The sequence below is a fragment of the Neoarthrinium moseri genome (genome assembly GCF_022829205.1).
Source record: "Neoarthrinium moseri strain CBS 164.80 chromosome Unknown scaffold55_Wmoseri_CBS_16480, whole genome shotgun sequence".
NCBI classification, from domain to species: Eukaryota; Fungi; Ascomycota; class Sordariomycetes; order Amphisphaeriales; family Apiosporaceae; genus Neoarthrinium; species Neoarthrinium moseri.
The window spans coordinates 195,448-222,193 of NW_026055169.1; the positions used below are offsets into that span (position 1 = coordinate 195,448).

General features: G+C 54.4%; 8 protein-coding genes across 8 annotated transcripts; 4 read left to right on the forward strand and 4 right to left on the reverse strand.

The window, feature by feature from the left end:
* Positions 1-4,119: 4,119 nt before the first annotated feature.
* On the forward strand, positions 4,120-5,940 carry JN550_010556 (uncharacterized protein; the record flags this gene model as incomplete). Its single annotated transcript, XM_049308824.1, has 2 exons — positions 4,120-4,151; positions 4,203-5,940. 2 exons carry the CDS (start codon positions 4,120-4,122, stop codon positions 5,938-5,940), a joined length of 1,770 nt encoding a protein of 589 aa, XP_049167527.1.
* Positions 5,941-6,325: 385 nt separating this feature from the next.
* On the forward strand, positions 6,326-7,995 carry JN550_010557 (uncharacterized protein; the record flags this gene model as incomplete). The annotated part of the gene is made up of 3 exons (XM_049308825.1): positions 6,326-6,615; positions 6,680-6,803; positions 6,856-7,995. 3 exons carry the CDS (start codon positions 6,326-6,328, stop codon positions 7,993-7,995), a joined length of 1,554 nt encoding a protein of 517 aa, XP_049167528.1.
* Positions 7,996-8,477: 482 nt separating this feature from the next.
* On the reverse strand, positions 8,478-10,262 carry JN550_010558 (uncharacterized protein; the record flags this gene model as incomplete). Its single annotated transcript, XM_049308826.1, has 2 exons — positions 8,478-10,128; positions 10,180-10,262. 2 exons carry the CDS (start codon positions 10,260-10,262, stop codon positions 8,478-8,480), a joined length of 1,734 nt encoding a protein of 577 aa, XP_049167529.1.
* Positions 10,263-10,833: 571 nt separating this feature from the next.
* On the reverse strand, positions 10,834-14,506 carry JN550_010559 (uncharacterized protein; the record flags this gene model as incomplete). Its single annotated transcript, XM_049308827.1, has 7 exons — positions 10,834-11,823; positions 11,876-11,991; positions 12,047-12,847; positions 12,901-13,417; positions 13,501-13,854; positions 13,923-14,057; positions 14,111-14,506. 7 exons carry the CDS (start codon positions 14,504-14,506, stop codon positions 10,834-10,836), a joined length of 3,309 nt encoding a protein of 1,102 aa, XP_049167530.1.
* Positions 14,507-17,485: 2,979 nt separating this feature from the next.
* Positions 17,486-17,929, forward strand: JN550_010560 (uncharacterized protein; the record flags this gene model as incomplete). The annotated part of the gene is made up of 2 exons (XM_049308828.1): positions 17,486-17,538; positions 17,590-17,929. 2 exons carry the CDS (start codon positions 17,486-17,488, stop codon positions 17,927-17,929), a joined length of 393 nt encoding a protein of 130 aa, XP_049167531.1.
* Positions 17,930-18,827: 898 nt separating this feature from the next.
* On the forward strand, positions 18,828-20,839 carry JN550_010561 (uncharacterized protein; the record flags this gene model as incomplete). The annotated part of the gene is made up of 4 exons (XM_049308829.1): positions 18,828-18,970; positions 19,070-19,295; positions 19,382-19,476; positions 19,594-20,839. 4 exons carry the CDS (start codon positions 18,828-18,830, stop codon positions 20,837-20,839), a joined length of 1,710 nt encoding a protein of 569 aa, XP_049167532.1.
* A 548-nt stretch (positions 20,840-21,387) lies between these two features.
* Positions 21,388-22,145, reverse strand: JN550_010562 (uncharacterized protein; the record flags this gene model as incomplete). The annotated part of the gene is made up of 2 exons (XM_049308830.1): positions 21,388-21,682; positions 21,820-22,145. The coding sequence occupies 2 exons, from the start codon at positions 22,143-22,145 to the stop codon at positions 21,388-21,390; spliced, it is 621 nt and encodes a 206-aa protein (XP_049167533.1).
* Positions 22,146-23,509: 1,364 nt separating this feature from the next.
* Positions 23,510-25,517, reverse strand: JN550_010563 (uncharacterized protein; the record flags this gene model as incomplete). The annotated part of the gene is made up of 5 exons (XM_049308831.1): positions 23,510-23,620; positions 23,727-23,982; positions 24,047-24,711; positions 24,803-25,298; positions 25,453-25,517. The coding sequence occupies 5 exons, from the start codon at positions 25,515-25,517 to the stop codon at positions 23,510-23,512; spliced, it is 1,593 nt and encodes a 530-aa protein (XP_049167534.1).
* Between the last annotated feature and the right edge of the window lie 1,229 nt (positions 25,518-26,746).

The following is a 26,746-nucleotide window of genomic DNA, read 5'->3' on the forward strand; positions in this document are numbered from 1 at the left end:
TGAAGGGGGAGGGGGTGGGCGTCGTGGGAGCTGACCGACTCGATCCTGGGGCCGTCCGGCGTCCAGTATGGAAGTTAGTAGCTGCAAGAGGGCTGGGCGCCGGGGGCTGCGATCTCCGATTTGCACCAGCTGAGGTCGGACGACTGCAAGACCAGCACCAACGGCTGATTGGCGACGAAACGGGTCACAAGTCTCGAGACCGAAGGAACACAGCGAGGCAACGCGCACCTCCATTTCCCAATGCCTGCATCACTGCCTCATTCATTCCCCTCCGGGTTGCGAGGACGCCTCCTCAGCCCGTACGGAGGACCCGCACCGCATTCGAGGAGGGCGAGTGAGGGCCATGCATGGCCTGTGCCACGGCCTGACCCCCCGGCATTCTTCCAACTCCCTACCAGGTGTACACGATATGTCGTTCGCACGCACACAAGATTCGCCTGTATTGTCAAGCCGGAACAGACCCGCGAGGGGAAAATATGATGGGACGGGTAGGACAGGTTATTGGAAGCAACATCTACGTAGATCCTGTAACTAATGGGCAGTTTGCATCGTGCTTGGCTGGCCTCGTGCGGCGCCCACTTCTGCCCGTTGGCTGAGAAGATCTCTACAACACTTGGAGGGTAGGTGTGTATTTTATTGCCCGCCGGGGACAAACGGGATGCCGCCTCTCCGTCTCAGGTACAGATGTGCTGAGCTGCACAAGACTCGGGCTCGATTGCGGCATAGCGTGGCGCGGAAAGAGCATCTTTGGAGCAAAAGCCCCCGAAAGGCGGCAGTGGCACCAGCGCATACTCGTAGGTACTCGCATTGAAAAACAATACCGACAACCAAAAAGCATATGCGCAACCAGCATCGCCATCATCTTGTTCAGCAGCACGTACTAAAGTCACGGGTCTCGGTTATAGCCATCGGTTCTGGTCTTGTATTAGCTACCGGAGCCTACGAGGTATGCAGCCCCCGCGAGGACTCATAGCCATGCCATGTGGTCGTGCGTGCGTCAAGGTCCCTGCTATGGTAAATGGTGTGTGGGTCGCCTCCGGATCAGATGGACCGCCGAAGACTCGCGAAGGCAGTCTCGGGTATTTTGAGCGCTCAACGGCTAGCAGACAAGCGGCCCACGGCGCTTCCATATGACTTGACTATGTAAGTAGGTACTTTGTCATATCCGCGCAACCCCGAAGCGCCATAACGGCGTGCGGCCACGTCATCGCAGCTCAGTCCAGACACCTGCCCAGGACCAACCCAAAGGGGCGACTGCGACACGGCTGGCTCCTAGGCCATGAGCATGGCGAACTTCCGTTGCGGGCTGCCATCTCCTCGTGCCGATCAAGGACGGCAGGGCACACGGCCTACGCCGTGCCTACTGCAGCAGTAGCTGCGAGATTTGGCCGGGAACTGTTTGGGCACGTAACTCGTTGCCAGGTGGTAGGTTGAATGACTGGTGCAACTTTGCCCGCCATTGTCATTGTTCTCCACCTCCACATATGCCAGACGTCAGGAAGCCCTTCTGCCCTTCGCTAGCTTGTCTCCGGCATGGGCCGGTCTTGACCCTCTTTATCCAGGGCATCCAACTTCCGCGGCCGGGACTAAATTGGACAGCTTCCTCGGGCCTCCTTCTTGCCTATGCTGCCCCTTTCGCAGTCTTAGAAAACATTAGAAACCAGAGTCCCCGTCTTGAAGTTCGAGAACCGATGACCGAAAGCACCTTTTCCGGGCGGCCAGCGTTCTTTGCAGTTCGCTCGGCGTCGAGGACCCTCAGGTTTTCCTCCCGAGTTTGCCAGACAGGGGTCCCTCCAAGACACGCCGTCCCCGAGAGTGGATGCGTGCATGCGTGCGTGCTGGGCTGAGAGTCCGGAGAGACGCGATGCCAGTCGCCAGCCACCACGCAACCTTACGGATCACAGGCCGGCCCTTCCCCCCCCTCCCTTGGGCCTGCCCATGAACTCATTGCCTCGGGCCAAGTCCAGTAGTGTCCAAAATTTCCAATAGCGTTCTCCGAGGTTGGACAGAAATACATAATACTCTGAGAGTCCATATGGCTAGGTATCTCATAACCTGCAAGCAGCCCATGTATTAAGCAAATTGCAAGTTTCGCGGAGCCGTCGGCTTCCCACAAAGTTACGTCGTCTAGACCGGGATCTAAATCATCGGCACGAGCTATGCTCATAACGTTGAACACGGTCTACAGGGGCTCCGGGGTTGAATTACATAGAACATAGTACGGCTGCGCACGTGAGTTGATAGATGGGTCAAATGTTTCCAGTGCCGCCCTGCAGAGACACACAAGTCTAGAATGTGTTGGCGCCCGCGGGATCTAGGTTGTCCAGTCTAGACCAACCCTCCGTGTCTTCCGCCGGAGCCTACGTTACGCTAATCGCTTGTTTGCTTTTCCTCGTACTCACCGGTCATTGATCCCAAGGCCAGCGACAGACGATTATTCAAGAAGAAATAGTGTTCGCGGTGGTAGATCAATTGCCGGTCTATGACTACATCCATCAATCCGAGTCGTATATCGACTCGACACCTGTGCTAATAAGCGATCCAAGCAAGCACACGGGTGCGTAAATGACGCCGAGCAGGAAGAAACGGCCTTTCAGCAGATGGGCGGTTCCCCACTTTCGTGGTGCAGGTCATCAAACAGCCGAAACGCTTGTCCTAGGCCGGAACAGCATCACACCCAGGCATTTCATCCGGATGCCCTGTGCCGTGTGGATGGACCTGGGGCACGGCATATAGCGTGGTAGCCACCAATCCGACTCGAACGATACATGCGCATCGGGAGGCACTCGAAACACAGCGAGTCGGTTATGCCACCCTCTGTTCGCTGCGAACGCATGTTCGGTAACCTCCGTCAGAGGGTGTGCCGACTCCATTCACGGGCTCGCAGCTGCAGCTTCGCTGTGATACTATACCTGGCCTCCCTCTCAGTCAGCCATGCTTCAGCTACTAAACTTGATTGGGTAACTATTCACTGGAGGGGGGCAAAGGGTTAATGAGTCTTGACGGAATTTGCTACCAATAACGAACCAAAATAAACCTCGCAGAGCTGCCTTCAAGCAATGCCACGTAGGATGATACTGGACAATATTAAGCTAGCTTCGAGAAGTGAGGCTACAATGTGTGGTGAACTGGGCCAGATTCTCAGATTCTCTGAAAAGCTATCTGGCTTCTGAGAGAATCAACACGGAATGTGACGCTTTCCAGTTTATAACCCCAGCTCTCTAGGCATCTATGGTATATCTACCTCGGATTAGCGTGGCTTTGGGGCGGGCAAAAGTCCTCGAGAATTTTTGTTTTCTGACAGTCCAATATAGGATGGTTCCTAAATGTATAGTGGTGCCCTCAGCCCATCCTCAGCCCATCATTGGCTTGTAACTGTGTATGGAAGCACCTTACAAAGTTCCGGTCCAATGTCTTTCATTTTAGGGCAGGATGCGACAAAGTTATGCCTGTTTTACGTAGGCTTTCTTTCGGCGTAGCTGTTCGGCGTGGTCCCCATTCGTCAATCCCGAGTCCATATGAAGGCGCGCTCCGTTCGCCGCCTTGTCACATAACCGATGATCCTAATGTAGACACTATATACATTGAAGCCCTCGGTAAAGAAATCCCAGCATGAATACAGGTAGTAGATGAAAATGTGCAATTTCCATCACGCACGCACGCTACACCCTCTCTCATTGCAAGATACGACGTCCAGAGGTCATCCACAGCAAAATCACCATCGGAAACCCTCCGATTCTTGACAACGGAGCCTCCATACCCCACCGCGTCGCTGGGAGATCATCTCTCCTCTCTTTCGCCGCGGGGCACTACGTCGTCCGCCAGTCACTTGATAAGAGGCACTTATCATAACTTTACTGATTCTTTGGACTACGTAATTGACCAATGACATTTGTGTCCGCCTACCTGGACGGGATGAAGCTGTCCAATCTAGCGGGTTATCGGGCGTGGCCCGGAAGTGGCCGCGAACACTCCTCACTGGTCTCCTACCGATTGCCGTATCGCTTGCACCCAATATTTATAATATTTACAAATGAACTCTTGCCTTGACTCTGTTTTCTGGCGTATGCGAGCAAGTAGTACAGGGTTTCGCATGCGGGTGTAGGAACAATCTTCAAAATGTCCATCATAATGATGGATCATGATGAGCCGTAAGTTGTACTAAGACAAACGTGAGAGAACCGATAGGCTAATATGCCCAGGGACCTGGTGTCCCTTGACGCCTTCCGTCAGCTCACGGCTTCCAGAAAAATGGCATTGCAGCCTGACGACGAGGCAGCCTACTATGAGCTCCTCAAGGCCGCAGATAAGTGTGTGAAGTACGTATACAAGATGCCAGAATACGTAGACCCCCGCTTGGTCCCGGATATGGTCTCTGGGTCGACTCGAGAATACAGCAACCCAACAAATGGATCACCAGGGAACCCGCTCGGAGGTTGGAGTCACAGGACCAGCATCAAGAGCTCCAAGGCGCTCAAGAATAACCTCTTGGAGGGAAAGACAGTGGTGGCCAAGGATAACATTCTGGTGGCCGGAATACCGCTGACAATAGGTACCTCGCCTACCCATCTATCCAAAGATGGAAAATACCCCATCCCAAAGATCGATGCGCCTGTGATCCAACGTGTGCTCGAATCTGGGGCGACGTTCACTGGCACGGCAGTATGCGAAAACTACTGCATGTCTGCGCTCTCATTCACCTCGGCCAGCGGGCCGGTGGCCAATCCATGGCTGCCAAGGGGTCCACATGGCGAGAGATATGCCTATGCATGCGGCGGCTCTAGCTCAGGATGCGGCGGGCTCGTTGCTGTCAATGTTGTCAAGAAGATCAGAGCAAAGAAGGGCTTGCCACCGGTAGACATCGGCGACGGAGCGGACTTTGCACTCGGTGGTGACCAAGGAGGCAGCATTCGGTTGCCTGCTGCTTACAGTGGTATCTACGGCCTCAAGCCGACACATGGGCTAGTTCCTTACACCGGCATCGCAAGCTTGCACCCCCTTATAGATCACTGCGGCCCAATGGCAGGGAGTGTGAGGGACACGGCACTGCTGTTGAGCGTCCTGTCCGGCTACGATGGCATGGACCCACGAATGACACCCGAGACTCCATTAAGAACATGCGTACCACAGTATCACGAGATACTTGACAAGTCCATCGCGGACCGATCAGCTGCGGGCACATGGACCGCCACCCAAGCAGCCAAAGGGCTGAGGGTAGGCGTTCTCAAGGAAGGTTGGGAGGTACCCACGATATCACCAGAAGTGGCTGCTGTGACGAAAGCGGCTTGCCAACGCTTCGCCTCGCTTGGCGGAACAGTCGAGGAGGTATCGATCCCCATGCACAAGCTCGGCCCAGCCATCTGGACGGCGGCCACCCGGGCCCAAATGATTGACTCGATGACCAACATGTCGCCGACGCTGCTCTCACACACGCTGCCCGATCTCAACCCCCCTGTCCCTGATCAAGATTGGTATGAGACCATGAACAAGTTCAACCCAGCAGTCGTGAACGTGTTCTTCTCTGGCGCATATTTGTCCAACCCGGATCTGTTCCCGCCAGCGTACCAGAACAAAGCCATGATGCATGTTCACGAGCTTCGAGCCGCGTACGACGATGCCCTGTCGAAATATGACGTTTTGATAACTCCAGCAACACCGACGGTGGCCATGCAGCGAAACGAGAAATGGCACGGCGGAGGCGTCATGGGACACCTGGACCTTGCACTTGGCAATAACATGAACACTGGCATGTTCAATGTGACAGGACATCCGGCGATGACAATGCCCATCGGCTGGGGAAAGCCAAGGGAAGAGGGTGTGGCAGGAAAACTGCCCATCGCGTTCCAAATCGTTGGTAAGAGGTTTGGTGAAAGCGATACGTTCTTGGCAGCGGCAGCGTGGGAGGCGGGCGGTCTGGCTTATGACGAGTGGGAAGGATAATATCTGGAGGATCAGCAGCACGAAGACTTCTCAAGTACTGATGAACTTCCACATCTGGATCCGGTGGTGAACCGCCGTATGTATGTAGATTAGCTCCTTTTTATAATCATGTAACGCAGTTGGCAAAGAGCGCCGTCACTTCGATCGGATATCCAGTGGAGTTCTCGGGCCACGAGGGTGCATTGGGGTGGATGCTAAGCACAGACCACAGCCGCCCTCCTACTGTACCGTACTGTACGGTGGTGCCTCGGCCGGTGGTCACCGAGAATATCGTGCTCGGCAACACCAGCCAGCGCCCAGCTTCGGCGCTCACGAACACAAGAACCCAAGACGCCCAGAGTCGCATCAAGCTTAGTCTGGTGCTTTTCAAAGTCGAGCTCGTGATATGGATCCGGCGGAGGGTGACCCCGGAGTCCGGGGTGTGAAAAGAAAACACCCCGGCGATGGAGGGAAGTTGACCTTCTCCCAACGCTTAGCGGCTGCACGCAAAGCCGTGAAACTACCCGACGAGCGCGATGATGAATCTGAAGTCTCTTTCACTGAAGTGAGCAAAACTCGCAAAGACACTCAGCAGACTTTGGAACACGAACGCCAAGATGCCCGCTTTTGCCGTCTATACACGGGTGAGATTGACTTCCAAGCCTTGGGCGAGAAGGACCGGGACTTCTGTGCTTGGTAGGTTGTGCGATTCACCCCTGGCTAAGCTGGCGGCCGATAACTGATACAACAGTCCTCGTAGTCTCAAAGATGGCCAACATCTCGACTTCACCGATCCATCCTCAGTGATGCAGTTGACTAGAACGCTTTTGAGGCTTGATTTTGGACTGGAGATCGACTTACCCGATGATCGCCTTTGCCCTCCTGTGAGTTCTGCGACCCTTGCCAAGACTTACGGGCAGCGTCTTACAGCCTTAGGTTCCTAACAGACACAATTATATTCTGTGGATCAAGAGTCTTTTGGACACCACTTCGCAATCCTTTTCCGATGCCTACCAGCCGGGTCGCAAAGTCACTGGCCTAGACATTGGAACCGGTGCGAGTGCAATTTACCCGCTCCTGGGCTGCACACAACGTCCTTCGTGGTCCTTCATTGGCACCGATATCGATGAGAAGTCCCTGGAATTTGCGCAAAGGAACGTCGAGCTCAACAACCTGGGCTCCAGGATCCGGATTGTTAAGCGTTCTGCCAAAGACAAACTCATATCTCTCGATGAGTTGGATTTGGACCAGATTGATTTCGTCATGACAAATCCGCCATTCTACACTTCCGAATCCGAGCTTGTAGAGCTGGCCAAGCAGAAGTCCAAACCTCCTAATAGTGCATGCACCGGCGCGTCAAGTGAGATGGTGTGCGATGGCGGCGAGGTTGGCTTTTTCAAACGCATGTTTGACGAGTCTCTCATCCTTCGGGAACGCGTTCAATGGTACACTACTATGCTAGGAAAACAGTCGAGTCTTGACGAGATCGTCCAACTTCTAAAGGACCACGACATCGGTAATTATGCCTTGACAGAATTTGTCCAGGGCAAGAAAACTCGGAGGTGGGCTGTAGGCTGGAGTTTCGTAAATAGGAGGCCAGGTAGTCAATCATGCCGACGCTTTGAGCCATCCGCTGGCAAGAAGCTCCTGCCGCCCTGGACAGAGTTCACGGCTGCCGCGAGGTGTGCAAAGAGCGGGGGCGCAGAACAGCTTGAGAACATCTTCTGGACCCAGTTGGAAGATGTGACTGACGGTCTGGATCTGGTCTCCTGGAACATGGACGAAGACAGATTGAGAGTCGTAGGCTTTGCCAATCAGAACGTCTGGAGCAGATCCTATCGAAGGAGCAAAGATAAGGGAATCCTAGCTCGGCCGCGGCCAGCGAAAGGGAAGGCGGATAAAACAGTACTCGACTGCCCTTTCGGGTTCTCTATTTCAATCAACGCGAAGCAGGATCAGTCGGGTGAGGAAGACGAGGTCAGAGTTGTTGTCCGATGGCTTCAAGGAACAGACTACGGTTTGTTTGAGAGCTTCTTTGGGATGCTACGCAATGCCCTCCTCAATGTTGTCTCTTAAAAAGATGGCCACGCAAATGCTACAGCACTACGGCTGCACGCAGTACGACAAAGTTGTATATATAGTTGAATAGACGAGTTCCTCGAACTCTGTCAAACCATGAAGAGCATATATGGTGTCTACAGCTGGCCTTCACCGTGTAGGCGTCTATCGAGTTCCATTGGTGTAATCTTTCTTTCAAATGTATCGATTTCACGAATACCCCCCCAGTGGGACTAGAACCGCGATGACCTCAACAAGGCATTCGGGCCTAGAAGCTTCTGTCGTTTCCACTGTCTGAACTTGTTCAGATCGTCTACTTGTCAGAGTTCATGGAGCCATGACAAGACCCAGTAAATTTAGAATGGTTCTCACTGTGATTGACTGAGCAATATGTTTCTTTACGCTCCCGGCAAAGCTTTTCAATGCAGTTGATAGTTTGAGGTCATATTGATTGTGATGATAAATGGAGCGGCATATGGAGAACGAAGTTAGTTACACTCTCAGACTTGGCTCAATGGATTAAAGCCCTTGACGTCTCGTGGGCTTTTCCACATCTGGGCAATTGGGTCGAATATCCTCGTCAAGACATACCAGCCTCCGTCATCGCGCTTCCGCAGGCATTCCAGTACGAGACTCCCCGACGTATCATCTGGGAACGTCACTTGCACGTGATTGACTCTCTGCGACTCCGGTAGTGTTGGCAGTACTATCTCTTCCTCGGTAGGGAGAGAATAGTCGTCAAAGTCATCCGATAACATGTGGTTCTGGTAGAAGCCATCCTCTTCAATCCTAACTACCTCCCTGGCAACTTTGGTGACAATTTTTGCATCCCATATCCCTTCTTTATGGGAACATAATGCCAAGAGTTTGAGGGCGTGGTGCCTGATCCGACGGACTCGGCATTTCAATGCAACGTAATAAAGAGACGGTATGGATCCCATGTCAGATATGGAACGAGAGAGGGACATTCCTTGCTCGTTTAATGCCTTTGCTAGTGCGTGGGACCTGCCTATCTTGAAGTTGGCCAACGCTCGAGCCAGAATGGCGAGGAAATCCCCGACGTGAGCATCATAGTTTAATTCGCAGGATTCTGTACACCTTGCGGCCATGATTTCAACCATGGGGTAGTATGCCTGGAGCAATTTGTGTGCAAGGGGGTCCAAAAAGGTGTCTTGAGTATCAAAATTTGCGCTTGCAATCTCGTACGTTCTTTTCCAGGACTCGAAATTTGATTTCACGTGCTCTTTTCTCTCAGTAAAGTCGACAAGGTGAAGATCCTCATCACTAAAGGCTGTTCGAGTGTTGCGAGCTTGCTGTTCAAGAACAAGTGTTTCTTCTAGCAACCAGTCCAAACTGTGTCTAGCTTGTCCGATGTTGTGGAACATTACATCAGGGAAGCCGACAGTCCAGTCGGGAATGACGGGGCAATGTCCGGGAAAGCTCTGACCGAAAAGACAAGATCCAATATAGAGCCTTGCGAAGGTCTCCACAATCCAATAATCACTAAAATTCCATGAGGGCGGCGGCGTGGTACCCGTGGACTTCGGTGCAAACTTGAATGTTTCAAGCACCTTGATCCCGTTATGTAGATGGGAGATACCCGACACATAGTGGCCACGGAGAAACTCGGTGCACGTAAACAGTAGACACGTTATCAATGCCACTCGCAAGGATGATTTCTCAGTGACGGCGAGATGTGGTTGGAGATGGCTGATTGCCTTCGTGTAGTGGGTTAACACGAAGCGCTCTTCCGGATCTAGGATCACAGATGCATCGCCTCGGTCTCGAATGCCTTTATAAGGCTCGTTCTGATGTGCCGCACTCAATGCGAGAGCTGCATGCAGTACAGCTGGCTCGGCCAAGCTGGCCTGAAGTACAAGTACTTTCCAAAACCCAGAGACGAAACCGCCGGGGAGCTTGAGGGTAGTGCGACACAAGAACCACTCGAAGCGATGCTCCTGATCCACCGTTCCAGGTCCTAGGGGAGCAGGTGTCTTTGGTTGTAGAACTAGAGATGATTGCCTTTTATCAGATCGATCAGCATAATGATTGCCTCCTCCACCCCAGATGCCATAGCCGTCGCAGACTCGGCCCGTAGTCACGCATCGTTTGCAGGCAGGTCTTCCCTCATCGCACTTGACCTTGCGTGTCCTGTATCACGTGAGACCTTTGCCATTGTGATGGACATATGAACGAACCTACTTGCATGTACGACAGCCAGACTTCACCTTGGATTTGCGATAGGCGGCTTTAGGCTTCGTGTCGGACCCTGAGCTTTGACGCATGGTCGGCTCAATTAATTCACCACGGGCAGGCGTTGCAGAACAAAAGGGAATGAAGGAGGATGGGATGGTCCATAACGGGCAGATCAAACGTCGTTGCTTGCCTCGGATTTGGAGCATTTAGATTGGTTGAGCAGAAGGATGGGGAAGCGGACCCACGATCACTGCTGAGTAGTCCGCTCGGAAACTATACCATCTGATTGGCTCGTTATTTATAGCCACACGTCCTATGACAGTAGCTCATATGCACGTCTCGGTTGATGGTTTGGAGAGGGTCTTTAATGTCTGACTGAGCGACCATCTCCGTTTCAAGTCATATGCTATACGGGTCACAATCTACATATCTGGCCGAGTTTTAAGAGTCTTTAGACACGCTTATTCGGAGCCAATGTGAAGATAGACTGGGGAAAATGAAGCACTCGTGTTAACCTGATGTTGAGGACGTCCCCTACCCTGCATTTGTCCATACACCTTACACAAACTTTCTCAAGGTTTAAGGGGGCAAAGAATGTGTTCTCAAATTACCTATGCAGCGATCGAAACTCGGCACAAAAACCGAAAAGCGCGGGACAACTTAATCAAACACATCACTGACATATCTCACCTCCCGAATTCCATCCAGCCAATCTCTGGCATCCTTCTCTGTCTTCCCTGGATGTTTCTCTAACCAAATCCGCATGCTCACATCCGCAGCGCTCTTGGCCAATTTGAGCGCAGAACCACAGACATAGATCTTACCGCCCTCTAAGAATAATCGGCGCGCCTCTTCCCGCTCGTCCCACATGCGCTCGTACACGTATTTGTGGCAACCCTGGGGTCCATGTCTTGAGAAGACCGGGCGTAGGCTCACAGCACCGAGCTTTTCCCACTCCTCCAGCTCTTTTCGGTATAGGAAATCCTTATCGGCATCACGACATCCAAAGTACAGCAACGCTGGGGCGAGCTTCTTCTCAGCGTGGTTGTGTTCGATGACGCAAGCACGTTCCTGGACAAAACCGCGGAACGGGGCCAGTCCCGTTCCAGCTGCGATCATGATGATCGGCGTGCTGGGGTCCGAAGGTAGGTGAAAACCTGTGTTGGAGCGGCGCACGAAGCAGCGGATCTTGGACCCCGATCCACGTGAGGCGAGGTAGGTGGACGCTACGCCGTAGAAAGTGCGGTTGTTGCCGCTTCGCGACGGCGCTTCGTGCACATCGTAGGTGATAGAGGCCACGACTGGGCTGAGTTGGCCTTCAGTATTGCCGACTGTCTGTTTGAATTCAGAGGCGAGAGGGGATGAGGAAATGGAATACTGTCGAGGGGCCAATGGCTTGAGCATGTCAAGGTACTGCGCGAGCGAAAGCTTTGAGCTTGGAAAGTCCTCGAGCAGGTCAAGAACCGACTTGCGCTTCGAGATGACTTCGGCGTTGAAATTACTGTCTGAAGATGCAAATGCCATGAGCCGGTCCTTATCCCCATCGCTGGCGGACTGGGCAATCATTTGGGTTTGCCTCTTGGAAGCCGGGGTGCCCAACTCTACACGTGAGGCAAGTATGTCCAGAACAGTGGCCGGCCCACTCCCCGTCTGCGGTATCGTCAGTGCATTGGGCCACCGGGTGTCAGTTGGGGTATCCTACCAAGAACTCCTTGCTTGTTCCCGAAACAGTAATTACGTCGTCCAAGTTCAGGTTGAAACGACGAACAGCACGCTTGACCGTGTTTGGCGGGTTTGTGGGCAGAACAACGATATAGTCTTTGTATGAGTTAGCACTGTGGACTTTCTTCATCGGCATATGTTCTCAACATACCTCCAGGCTCATAGGACATCCCCTGCGGCAACTCGACCTCCATATGTCGCTTTGCAGATCCCATTTCGGCAGAAGCGATCTCTACATTTGATTTCACCATGGCCTCGGAGACCTCTGCGCCAGCAAGCTTGTTTGCCATCGAGGGTTTCTCAATCTTGACGCCCAGCTCGGGGGCTTGAGCTGGATGTTTCTCATCGCCAATCGATGAAAGAAGATCGTCTCGCCAATCTTCCCATGGTCCTACAAGGTCTTCCTTTACATCCGCAAACCCCGCCGGCATAAAAGCCTTGGCTCCAAGTTTCGGCATGCTTTGATCTAGTAATTTAGGTATTTTGTGGAAGGTAGTGGCCCAGTCACTGTTGCCAACGCCAAAAACGGAGAACTTCACGTTGTTCAAAGCTCCAGACTTGAGCGACTCAACCCATGCCACGAATTTTCTTGCATTGTCAGCTGGCTTTCCTTCGTATGAGGGGGAAATTATGGCGACAGGTTGGTCTGTTGGCAAGTGCTCCGTAGCTTCGTCCATAGTTTCCACCGTGGGATTCAAGCCTCGCTCCTTGGCCATGGTCTGAAGATCCTCGGCCATGTACTTGCAAGTACCGGCATTCGAGCCATAGAGTATTAAAAGCGGATTCTTGCTGGCAGAGACGCCAAATCTGTATCCAGGCTGTTTCTTCTGAATACCCTCCTTGGCGGATGCCGGAACAGACCCGGGAATACCCACGAGGGCATCCTTGTTCGGTCTTCGTGAGACCTTGATCTTGAAGTCAGCTGGCTTGACTGTCAAGGTACTCTTGAGATCTATGAAATTGGGTCAGTATGACAGTAAAATCGTGGCAGTAAAGATAACTTACGGAGATCATAGCTGGGATCGACCATGTGGACTTGGAATCTTTGAAGGATCATTGTGGTGGTCATGACCATCTCTTGCTCTGCCAGGGAGCGCCCAATGCAAGCCCGTTCGCCATTTCCGAACGGCTTCCACGCATTTCGTGGCGCCTTCTCGAAACCGCCCTCTAGCATCCGCTCTGGGCGGAACTCCTCGGCGTCAGGCCCCCATACCCGTGCATCGTGATGTATGCCTCGAAGATTGACACGGATAGTCATATCCTTCGTCACCTTATACTTGCCACCGACTATGGTGTCTTCCTTGGCGTGGACCTGATTTTGAGTGATGGGTCCCAAAACTCGGAGGGTCTCACGAATGCAGGCCTCCACGTATTTCAGCTGCGGGATGTGTCGAGCGTCAAGAATGTTGTCTCCAACAACACGGTCGACTTCCTCCTGTGCCTTCTGAAATGTTTTGGGATTTCTCAAGAAGTTGTAAAACAGGAAGGAAAGAGCCCCACTTGTGGTTTCGTGTCCAGCAATCTGTTTGTGGTGTTAATCCAGGAGCGTAAGACGATCAATACAAGGTACCATCTGTGGTTCGCAGGTTATGGAACGAAACTCACCAAGAAAGTCAGCATGTTGAAGCGAATACTCTCATCAGACATTTTCTCGCCCGTTTCTGGGTCCTCTCTGTTCAGCATGGCATTTAGAATGTCGTTCACTTCCGGCTTAGGGTTGCGCCTGCGATCAGCAACAAGCTCGTCGCAGAGCTTCCACATTGCCTGTACATTTTTCTTTGTTTCTTCGGCTGAGAAAATACGCATACTGTTCTCAATGGCTGTACGATTTGCCCTCTTTCCAGCCTCAATCAGGGTCTCCGCCATCTGCTGGGCGAAGGGATGGGTGTTGTCCCGATAGAAGCTGTTGAAGCGGTAAGAGAAGCCGCAAAGAGCAATAGTGTCGAAGGCCAATCTGTGCTGCAACGTCAGCCGGGGCGCACGCAAAGTAAGAGTGGGAGGCATATCGTGAAGTCATCTGCGCATACGATCTCGTTGTCTGTGCCTAGCCTGTCCCATCTCAACACCAGCTGTGAGATTATGTCCTGCATTTGGGGAAACATTTTCTTGATGGCGATTGGCCCAAATGCTGGCATTAGGATGCGATGCGCCGTTTCCCAGCTCTATGTCGTATGTTAGCAGACTTCTAGTCGTCTACTTTATCATGATGACCTACATGCTCGCCCGGATAAGCTGTAAAGAGCCCAGCGCCAAGCACATCTCTCAGGACTTTGAGACCCCCCGCAACGTGCTTCTCGAATCGGGTTTCGTCATAGACCTCGTTGGCGAGCTCATGGGATGAAACGATAACGACTGTTTCTTTGACAAGATCAAGTTTGACAATGTCGCCATACATTGCAGCCAGTCGCCAATTCGAGCGTGCAGGGAATGCAGGCTCGATCTCTGGCATGTTCCTCGTGAACCAGTGGACTGGGGGTTGAGGAATTGGAACAAGATCCTCCTCCTTGATGTTTTGGTCATTATGTTTAGGTGCTGAAGAAGGTATAGAGGTGCTACCCGGCCTAAAGGGGCACTCCATACCTCTTCCAACTCGTGCATCATCGTGGGACATGTTTGATTTGGATGGAGTTACATGGGAATTCTTCGGTTCTATTCCGACTGATCTGAAATGCTATCATAGCATCACCTCGCCATTTATATACAGAGGGCTTCTCTGTGCCACGAAGCCGTTTCTAGATCGGCCGTGGCACTCACACGTACATTGAGTTGCACCAGAACTATGGCGATTACTGATGCATCCAGAGTCTCGGGCGACAAGCGCCTCAGTTCCTGACCAATTGAGTTGGGACCTTGGAGTTGAACGTTGGGTGCTAACCTAGATGTCGGATGCGACGACGCATAGCCGGACTTGCCGGAGTCGGCGATTCGGTCCCAAGGTCAAGCGACGATCAACTGACCTCCCGCCAGTCTTCAGAGTTGAGACCGGCGGTGTCTACTCGCGTGGATACCCCTGAAGCCGGTCCTCGACTCCGCCCGCCCGCACGTCCGGGATGCGCGGGGTCGGCTTTGGAGTGACCCGGATGTGTCTCCACTCAAGTCACGTCGTGCACTACCATAGTACGTACGTACATACATATGTAAGTTGTTTGCAGTTGGCCGGGTTCCGATCGACAGGCTTGCCTCGAGAACCTGGTGCAGATCGAATCTAGACTGGGGGAAAATGGGGTGCAAACAGTACCCCGGGCCGAAACCGCACTCGGCTCCGAAATGGACCGTCGGAGCGTTCATCAACGCGATGTCTCACCCGCGATTCGTTGAGAAAAAGACAAGCCGTGCCTGGACTTGGACCAACTCAGCGCAGCACGGACCGTTTCCAACCCGTAAGCAATACTACATTTGTACGAAATACCGACTGGTGCCCAGTCCCGAGGTTGCCCCTCTATCTCGACATACTGAGTCCGCACGGAAGAGCCATGCACGGTAAACACCCATCAACCTGAGTTGCTTCAGAACCACCACACTCATACCCCGAGGTCAGGCTAGGAGCAAAGCGGCCTTATCTCAGTCTGTGATTACATTCATTAATCCACCGTCATGGGCGCATTCTGGTGGCGTGTGCCTAACTTATCTCGCATTCGCTCCAGTGGCCTTCGGTCCAGCTGAGAAACCGGGCTTGCCAGATTAGGCCTGCTTTAGGATCGCTTGCAGAATTCTCAACACCCCAGAGGCGGGCGGCCAGCATGGATACAATGCTGCATGACCATCAAGGAAGAGTAATCACGCATGAACTTAGGCAGGTTTGGGCAAACCTTTGAACAGCTACGTAGACCAGTGTGCCGGACGAGCATGTAGAGTACAGAAAGGGTGGTCCTAGCAAAAGGCTCCCGCGGTCCTCCCAGCCGCAATATCACTACCAAACGGTCTCCTCAACAGAAAACCCACCGTGCATTCGTATCTGGAGCTTCAGCCTGCGGTCCAGACAATCAATGGGATAGTCCTGGGGTCAGCTCAGACTGCGCTGACTTGGAACCATCTGTGCCACATAAGCGCAGATGCGAGACTCCGGTCCAGGATATCATCAAGTGGCACCTATTGACCTGATATCTCGGTGAGGGTCTCATGGGCGGATGCTGTGGAGAGCGTACTAGGGATCACACTTGCTGGGTTCTGAGGGCGGAATTTTATACCGACATCTTGTTAACGGAGTAACTATGGCTTTTTCTTGCACGGCAGCCTGGTACTAATTTCGAGAGCAGGGCACGATCCTGAACTGTCACATGGCTCTTGGTTTGTGATGGTTCCGAACCAGCTACGAGCGTCTGCAATGCCAGACGGAACGCAGGCAATCACGCGTGGCCTGTGGGGACAGTAAGGCTCAGCATACTTTGGAGCCACCCAAGGGGAAGATATTGTTAACATAGAGTATGAAGAATGGCCGGGCCAAGCGGCGGCCTGGAGGGCGGCGACTCCCTGGCCTCGATATCGATCGACTGAAGGCGACTGTCACAGAACGGGACCGAAGTGGTTGGGTCTAGGCAGGTATCGCAGGAGCTGGTGTCGAGATGCACTGGAGTGGAACCTCTACCCAGTATACATGACTCCACCTGAAGATAGGCGGCCGAAAGGCAGGGTGTTGCTACTAGAGAATACAGCTCATGCAGCAAGTCAGAATATCGGCCGAATTAGAAAGGACCAAGAAGCGAGCTGACCTCATCCTCGTATGAGAAGCCGCCACACGAGACAGGCCCCCCAGTTTATGGGTTGAACACGAGAAGCATCAAAGGCGCTCTTTACGACTGCGGCCTGCGGCCTGCGGGCAGCTGCGCCACAGCCCGATCCGTTAACACCACCAAAGGTTCAGTTCGATGTTGGCGTTTGAGAGCAGAAGTGCGGCTGTGGAGGGGATTTTCGGAGGATGCAACCAGGATCTTGGTGCTGGTGTTGGGATCCGGCCAGTCGGATCTCTACACAAGCGATGTGCAGGGTCTGGACTTGCCCGGGTCGAGGACCGATCGAACCCCTACTGCAAGGCGGCTGAGCGGCGGGCCTTCCAAGACGATCTGCCGAACTCACTTGGGCCTCGAAGCTGAACTTGCACGTGCCGCCAGCTATATGGAGTTAGTATAGATCTACTGCAGTCTGGCCAGCCGGGGGTGGGTCAGCAACCAGCAATCAGCAACCGTCGGCCTCGTACCTTAGGTCTGCCCGAAGGTTTCTGGTAAACATTCGGCTCCAGGAAACTCTAAACAATGGTTATTGGAGATCCGTCGGACTCGATTCATCCATGGTCGAGAATTGATGCCCTAGACGCAGCCCTGCTGTTCAATGTAGGATCGCGGGATGTCACCCCACACCCCGTGTTACGGTCCACGAGGCCAGGTAGGACCCCAGTGTTGCATCCATCTGTTGCTGTATCGGCCTGCATACGTTGACCCCCGTGCGGCCCAAGATCTGGGTCGTAACTGAGTCCGTCCTCCAACCACTCCAGCCCTGGCAATTGCAAAATGACAAATGACGAGTGACAACAGGCATCTGGTATGCACCTCTCGGTATTGCAAAGACTTGACATGCAGGGACAACGTGGCCGGGCATGGCACAGCAGCGACAGCGGCGGCAGCATCGTCCTCAGGCAGCAGAATCAAGGTGAGAGAGTTCGGCTCTGACGTGACCAGTGTTTTCGTGTTCGATTCGCAGCCTTTTGAAGCTTCGCAAGCTACCCAAATGCCAAGCCACCCAGGATTTCCGAGCGCTTGGGTCGCCACGAGGACACGATGGCATGCCCGTTGACCTGCTGTCTCAATCCACAAAGCTTTTTTTTTTTTTTTTCTTGCGACAACAAACGTTCCCGAATCCTTCTGACCTCCCAGCCTTCCGCGACTGGTCTGACGTGGGCGACCCAGACCCTTGGGCCGCCGGGCCAAGACGGCCAGCGAAAAGCGCCCAGGAGCGCCACGGGCGGTCTGCCGCTGAACCTCAAGGGTCTCAGCTGAATTCGGGCGGTGGCCAATCAGACGTCACCGCCTCAAGTCATTGAAGAACGCCCCATTTCCCCCGCGGGCTTAGCTGCATGCGCTGGAACTTATTTTTAAGCATACTATCCCAGTCGACGTTCCGAGACCCTTCTGCTGGGCCCCCATGGGAACCCCAATGATCAATGACCGGTGTCCCACTGCCCGGCCGACAGCCTGCAGCCTAGGCTCTGTTCGGAAGCAAGGCTCGAGAGCCTCAGTCGACCAATACCGTTAATACCAATTACTAGCTAGCGAATTAATAGTAGTAGTTGGGTAAGATAAAGCAAATCTCCACCTATCTCACGCTCTACCGCGGTATACGCCTTGGCAGGCTGTAGTCCCGCACCGTCTCTCCAGCCCAGCGGGACAGCAAGCCTCAGTCGAGTCAACCAGGTGACCGTACACACGTCGACCTCGCCTACTTGGTCCAGATGCGGAGAAAGGCTTTCTTTCTCTGGTTGGGCCCCCCCAAGTCATGCTCAGCGTCCGGCCGGGCACCTCGGGGTCGCCTCATGTTCTCTCGGATCCGGTCAACTGCCAAGACGTGGCATTGCAACTATTGGAACTTGCTTCTACGCCGTTCCCGAAGCAGGGGTTCTTCATGATGACTGCGGGTACGAGGCGTTCTCCAGCTGCCTCGAGCTGAGCGAAGGAGTCACTCCCGCAATGGTCGAGAGGCGTCCAGATGCAGGCATGCCCGTTGTTCTGGACCGTCAACGGGATCTCTAGGACTCACTGGCTAGCGTTCTGAGAACTTTCATTATCATACGATGAGATGCTATAAAGAAGCATGTTGTCCCGGCGCGAGGGAGAAAGGGAAATGATCAGCATTGCCAACTCTCAAGTTCGTTCCGGCGCCAGGCGTGCCTACCAACCCAGCAACTTCTTGTTCAGTCCTTCCTCTTCTGGACCTTGTTCATGATGCTGTCCATGTCTACGCTCGGCCGCTTGGCCGCCTTCCTTGCCCTCACGCCAACGGCACTGGCGAAGGATTGGGAAGGCGAGCCATACACATGGCTGTACCAATACCCACTCCCCATTGCCCCTGTCAAGCAACCCAAGATGTAAGTTTGCGGAATATCTAGTAGCCACACCTGCTCGCTCCAAGGCCTTCAGGCCGGACTATAGCCACCCGCGCCTGACAAAAACTCACGCTGTCCCAGGACCATCACAAACCCTGTCACCAAGAACCCCATTGACTACTATGAGATCAACATTCTCCCCTTCCAGCAGCAGGTGTACCCCACCAAGGGCAAAGCCAACCTCGTTGGCTATGACGGCATGTCCCCCGGGCCTACGTTCCTCGTTGAAAAGGGCCGGGAGACGGTGGTTCGGTTCATCAACAACTCGACTTTGCCCAACGCAGTACACTTGCACGGCAGTCCTTCTGTAAGTTATTGAGAGCTTCACAGTCCTAAGACCATAGTTGAGGGTCAGCACAAAGCACATGACGGCTAACTGTCCTTCCTCACCAGCGCGCACCTTGGGATGGCTGGGCTGAAGACACGACCCAACCCAAACAGTACAAGGACTACTACTACCCAAATTCGCAGTCCGCAAGAACACTATGGTGAGTCAGAACATCTGTGTCTCAGAAGCAATACGTCTTCCAAATCGGCCCGAAGAGGCAAAGGACCCCTAGAAAAGGGGCCTCATGAGAACAATTACTGATTCGCGACGTTGACAGGTATCATGACCATGCCATGGACATCACGGCCGTGAATGCATACTACGGGCAAGCCGGAGCATACCTGATTCACGATTCGGCAGAGGACAGCCTGGGCCTGCCCTCTGGGTACGGCAAGTACGACATCCCGCTGATCCTGTCGGCCAAGCAGTACAACAAGGACGGCACGCTGTACTCGCCGGCAAGCGAGACGACCAGCCTGTACGGCGACGTGATTCATGTCAACGGGCAGCCGTGGCCGTACCTCAAGGTGGAGCCACGCAAGTACCGTTTCCGGTTCTGCGACGCCTCCATCTCCCGGTCGTTCCAGCTGTACTTTGAGCGCCAGGCGGCCGCCGGCACCAAGATCCCCTTCCAGGTCATCGGCTCGGACGCGGGCCTGCTGTCCTCGCCGGCCACGACCAGCAAGCTCGCCATCAGCATGGCGGAGCGCTACGAGGTCGTCTTCGACTTCACCAACTACAAGGGCCAGAACATCACGCTGCGGTCGGACGAAAAGGTCGGCGCCGACACGCCGTACCTCAACACGGACAAGGTCATGCGCTTCGTCGTGTCGAACACGGCCGTGAACGACCCATCCACGGTGCCCAGCACGCTCCGCACCATCGAGGATCTCCCGGTCAAGGACGGCACCCCGGCGCACCACTTCAAGTTTGAACGCCAGAACGGCGAGTGGCGCATCAACGGAGTCGGCTTCAGCGACATTAACAACCGGGTGCTGGCCAAGCCGCCGCGCGGAACCGTCGAGGTCTGGGAGCTCGAAAACAGCTCCGGCGGATGGACCCACCCCGTCCACGTACACCTGGTCGACTTCAAGGTGGTTTCACGGACGGGCGGGGAGAACCGCGGCGTACAGAACTACGAGGCCCAGGGCCTCAAGGACGTCGTCTGGCTGAACAAGGGCGAGACGGTGCGGGTCGAGGCGCGCTACGCCCCCTGGGACGGCGTGTACATGTTCCACTGCCACAACCTGATCCACGAGGACCACGAGATGATGGCTGCGTTCAACGCGACGGCGCTGACGGACCTGGGGTACAACGAGACGGCCTTCATCGACCCCATGGAGACGCGGTGGCGGGCCAAGGACGCTGTGGCCGCCGACTTCACGCCCGCGGCCATCACGGCCAAGGTCCAGGGCATGGCGCAGCTGACGCCCTACAGCAACGTCGTCGAGGTTGAGCAGAAGCTGGAAGACTACTGGGAGAAGCATGGCGGCGCCCGAGTCAAGGCGAGACGCATCTCCTGAGCCGGGGGAGAAAGGAAGAAGACGGAAAAGAAAGTCAAAAACAAAGAAAATGACAAGATGGGAGAAGAAGAACGGCATGCGTGCTAATGGACAAGGCGTTTTGGGACATATCTGGATTGGTCGCTCCTTTCCCGACGAACAGAAATTGCACATATAGATAGAAGAGCGACACGACACGACATGACACGACATGACATACCCTAGCTAACGCAGCACTATACATAATAGCCTAATAATTATTCAAGCGGGCCACACCAGGTCAGGTTGGCAATAGAAGACTTTTGATTTCGAGGATAACTTGCTATTCGGCTCCAACGTGTTTTTTATCATCGCCTATTTCTCCCCTGCAGTTGCTCTTGTCAGGTTGTTTGTAGTGCCCGTGCCAGAGTTGGGTCTTTGTTTTTCATCCCAACCATTTGCGTTCCGGGCGCCTGGTACAGTACCGAACAGGTGATGTCCGTGTACACCTGGGTATGTCTATATATGCAAGTGGCCGAGGCCTCGCCCCCTCCAACCCCGTCCATCTCGTAGGCGTCCTTCTTGTCTCTTTACCACTTGGCCTCCTTGCGGTCCAAGAAACCCTTGAGGATGGCGACAATGTCTTCCAGGGCCTTGAGGTAGGGGCGGAGCTCGGTCTTGACCTTCTCGGGGTCGCTGCCCAGCTTGAGGTAGAAGTCCTTGCGGTAGGGGCAGGCGCTCATGGCGGCGCTGAAGACGGGCTTGACGAGGAAGCTGTGGTGGGGCTTGAGGGTCGAGCCGTAGGCATTGCGGAACGAGTCGGCCAGCTCCTCGGTCTCCTTGGCGACGTTCTGGGACAGCGCAATACAGGTGAAGTCGAGGCCGCTGCGGGATTACAAGATGAGGTTGTCAGCTGGGGTGTTCCACGGGCCATTGCCTCTCCCCCTCTCCCCCTCTCCCGTCGCCTCACTCGCTCACTCGCCCACGCCGATGGTGTTTGTTCATGATGGTAGGGATCTTACCGGACCAGCCACACCAGGCCCTCGGTGGCGACGTGCTTCTTGGTCTTGAGCTCGTTGAGCACCAGGCTCTGGACGGTCTCGGACTCGGCGGGGGCGGCCAGCTGGCGCTCGCGCAGCTTCTTGATGTTGCCGTTCAGGTCGGACTTGACGGGGGAGAAGGCGACGGAGCCGAGGGCGTCGAAGATGGTGGTCAGGGACTCGGCGGCGTTGAGGAACTGGGTGGTGGATACGGCGTTGTCGTTGTCCTTGTTGACGGGCACGTTGACGAAGGACTCCTTGAAGGTGTCGAGGATGGTGCCGCCGGGGGGGATGACGAGAGCCGACATTGTGGGATGGTGTGTGTTGCTGTTGGTCTTGGGCGGGTTGGCGAAGTGGTGGGCTGGCGATGCTGCACGGGGAAGTGTTGGGAAGAAGAGAGCGAGCGAGCGAGCGAGCGAGAGGTATGTATCTACGAGTTACGGATGTAGAAAAGGGCGGGCAAGAGGCGAGCGGGAGGATATAACGCAGATCCGCAAGGCAAGCTACTGGACGGTGGCATGAGAGCAAGTCAAGTATCACGTGTGGACCACTAACTAGCTACAGGCAATGGCAGGCCGTCCACTGTCCAATATCCACTGTCCCCGAGTCCCGACTCTCCCCCTCCCGCCCCCTTTCACTCCAGCAGGACTAATTATGGAGTCAGGACGCAGCCATGGATGCCGCTAAGTCGATCTCGTCAACTCGACTGGTGCCAGCAAGGAAGAACGGCAGGATAGATACCCACGACGGGGAAGAAGCGAGAAGAGAGAGTGTGTGAGAGAGGGAGAGAGGCGGTCAGTAATTAGGGGGTCGGCCCCTACGGCCAGCTTTCAATGCAGCTACTAACTATGCACGCCTACGTACTCGAGTACCTATCCACTGCTGGGTAGGTGGGTTGCCTTGGGTCTCCAGCCCAGCAGCTATACATATACACACATGTACGAGTTAGATTTCCCGTGGTTCGTGCCTCCTTGTCAGTTGTCACGGCATTGGCATTTCAGAGAGATGCAATCGACCTCGAGGCAATGAGGGGTCGCCGTTTCGGTGGGTGAGGGGCAGGTTCCAGGTTGCCGCAGGGGACGGGCTTGTGGCTTGTACGCAAGGACGGTGGAAGGGGTCCACGGGTGCCAAGGGGCGGGTCAGGGGTGGGCCAGAGCTGTCCCACGCCTACCCGACCCAAGTTGGGTAACTGGTAACTTAGGGGTCCGGGTCCGAGGTCCCGCATTGGGTTCATGGTGGGGGTCCCGGCAGCCAGAGCTGTCGCTTCATCTCTCTTGACTGTTGTACATACTGCATGCCCAGGTGGGCTGTAGCTTGGTCGACCTGTTTCGACATGGGATGTCGTAAAATCAGCAGATGCTACTTGCCTGCCTACCCATGGGCGGTGAGTGACCACTGGAGTCAGGGCAGGCAGGTCATGCTTCAAGGTAGGCAACATACACTGGACAGTTTCCGATCGTCGGTCGGCGGCAGTGGGGAGTTGGATACTGTTGAGATCTAGGTATGTAAACTATAGTTATATATACGCGACCGCGCAAACCAATGAATCTCCTGGTATCAATATGATCGACACGCCGTGCTATGCAACCAAGGCAGCCGACACCGCCATAAACACCGCCCCAAAGGTGAGTTGTACCAAGTCAAAATCCTGCCCTGCTTCCAGGTTGCAGTCTTACACCGGAACATCCTCCATCAGCTCCAAAGCCCCTTCGCGTCCCACCGTGATGATCACGTCCCCCAGCGTCTTGGTGACAAAGCCTGCCTCGCAATACGTGAAATAGTACTGTCATGTTGCCAGTGATGTCAGCCTTCCGTCTCCGCACCTCCGCGGCTGGGGCTTGGCTTCGTTGCCTGAGCCGGGGGCCAACGTTACGGGTTGCGTTGCTTACCTCCCACTTTCTCCGGAAGACTTCCACCTCGCGTTCTGACATGCTCGGATGCTCACGTCTCAGAGCTGGGCCAACTTTGGACTCGAAGTTGTCGAGAAACTTCTCCTTCCACAGCCGCAGCGTCTTGGCGTAGTGCCCACCAATGTTCTCGACCTTCTCAATGACCAGTGTCCCCTTGGACTCGGTGCTGATGTGGTTCAACAGCTGCGTTGTGCACGGCAGGTGTCCTCCTGGGAAGATGTGCTTGTTGATGAAACTGGGTGGGCACCTTTGGTCAGCCGAGCGCAACCAAGCGTAGCCCGCCGTCCCAGCATACTTACTCTTCACTCTTCGAGTAGGCCTCGTATCGGCCCTCTGGCATGGTGATGCACTGAAACATGGCGATGCCGCCCTTCTTCTTCAGCAACCGGTGCATGTGCGAGAAGTAGGTCGCCAGGTACTCTTTGCCCACCGCCTCCAGCATCTCGATCGACACAATCTTGTCAAATGGTCTGTCCGGGACTGCCAGGTTTCGATAGTCCATCAGCTTCACCTCGATCCTGCTCGAGAACCCGGCCTCTCGTATGCGGTCTTCGGCCAGTTGCTTCTGCTCTTTTGACAGGGTCAGGCTGGTCACGCGGCAGCCCGTCTGACGCACCGCACTGATCGCAAAGGAACCCCATCCAGTCCCAATCTCCAGCACATGGTCCGACTCCTTGATCTTTGCACCGTCGATGAACCGCTGTAGCTTTGTCATTTGCGCCTGCTCCAGAGTTTCCTCGCCCAGACGGTCCTCTCGCCGCGTTTTCCATACCGGACATGAGTACGTCATGTCGTCCGACAGGAAGGCGGCAAACATGTCATTGCTGATATCATAGTGTGCCGAGATATTGAGCAGAGCGTTGGAAAGCGTATTGGTGTTCCGCGCAATGCTCGTGATGGCTCCGGATATCGATGAGAACCACGTTGTGCCGTTGCCCATCTGGTCCCGGTTGAGGATAAACAACTGCACAGCACGTCAGGAGATTGCCAGGTTGCATCAATTGGTCTACAGACCAATCAACCGATCAAGCAATCAATCAAGCGGGCTCACTCACCTGGAAGAAAGCCGTCAAGTCTGCGCAATCAAACTCGCCCAACATATAAGACTCGGCAAACCCCATATCCGCAAAGAGGAATAGGCGCATCCAGAAGGCCTCGTCTTTCACGACCACCTCGACCCGGGGTATAGCATCCGCTTTTCTGATGGCATGATCTCCATTGGTAAGCTCCGCTCCCTTGGATCCAAGCTTCTGTCCGTAAACAAGCCGGGTGTTGGCAGGCTCGTCTACTAATAGCAATGTCCCAACCTCGATCTTGGAGAATACCGAAAGAATGGCGGGCTTGGCCACTGCCAAAGCCGGGCCCCACGTTAGGCCGCCCAATGTTCCACGGGCCAAGTCGGCACCGCGCGTGAACGGCCGCACGACAAAAGACGGAAGCGACGGTGCCATGTTGTTGTTGTTGTTGTTGTTGTTGTACGCGCGAACGGGACACCACGCAGTGTTGCAATCAATCTTCAATACAAAGGGTCGGAAAGGCCTGTCCAACAACCTAGGGGAACTGGTCGCTGTCCGTGTATCAAGCGGCCCGTGATCGATTCAACAATGTCAGCGCAAAAGTATAATCAGCCGCCCGACAGAGTGGCATGGGAGTTCTTGAACGGGTCGAGGCAAGGATTTCGTAAATGTCAATCAAAGTCGCCGACGGTATCAGTCGGGCCTTGGGAGCAGGAGAGGCGGCGCCGAGGACAGTTATACTAAGCAGGCTCATATAATGCAATCACCACTCATGATTGAAAGGGCTGACACGTCAGGTCACGGCAAGTAACGGACGGGCTAAAACTCTTAAACGGACGTGAGCACAGCTTCCCGAGGTGTTAGCCCCGCGTGTCGGAATCGCAGATCATGCTTGGATCACCTTTTGCGCACTGGACTCGATTTGTCGCATGTCACCAGCATCGAGGAACACATGAAAGTGCGGGATCCGTGGGAGCTTGTCTGGTACCTTTTGGTGGAGCACGATTGTGTTTCTACAGGGATGTTGAGGAACGGAAGTGGCAGGGGCCGCTATTTTGCTTGTCTCGAACTGATGCCTTCTGCCGAATGAGAGTCGGGACTCGCGCCGTCATAGAAGTCGCTTGCGTGAGAGTAAGTGGGACGCAAGGGTTTCCTGCACACTTCGTACATTCTGCCCGTCGTTTGTGGAAATGCCCACGACACTCCTCTGTAACCAATGGAGGTGCCGTAGGACGACGGTGATAGCTGACCAGACGGGGGAGTCTCCGATGCTGCCGACGGACGACTAGGTACTACTATGTATCCTGCAGACCCTTGGGATGGGGTTGGGAGAGCAAACTAGGGTCGCTCGTGCCTCAATGGACGGGTGGCTAGCAACCAGGGCAAGTTGCAGAAACGCAGCACAGAACCCGGACTCCGTCACAATTCAGCCCAGGTCACGACCGAATGTAGCTCGTGTGACACACCGCCATTCAATAACAACTTGCGTCGTCCTCATGGGCGCGAGGGAATGGTAGAAAGAGCGGGCTTGTTAAGCCATAATCAATGACGTCAACACTCTGTTGGCCTCTTCGCCGTATCCAATATGTACGATGCGTACGAGTACATAGGTGCCGGCACATCTCGAAGTCCGAGGACCGCAGTGGCCCACATAGATCAACTCCCACGTCCTAGCTTCAATCGATCGTTGGGAGGGGGAAGGGGGCCAAAGAAAAGAAGAAAAGAGCAAGGACGAGAGACAGGGCACTACGCCGACTGCCGCTCGGACGTACTGCTGAAGAGCACTATGGATCGGAAATACGACGATCAAGACCCTTGCGATGCTGGAGCACAAGTCGTGTACCAAGAGACCATACGCGGATAGATCTATACTAACAGTCAAGTCACTTCTTACCTACGGGCTACCGTATATAGGTCAGCAGGTTGCTCGACTTGTTTGGGGGAGGCGGGGTGGGGGGTTCTTGGAGTGTGTGTGTGTGTGTG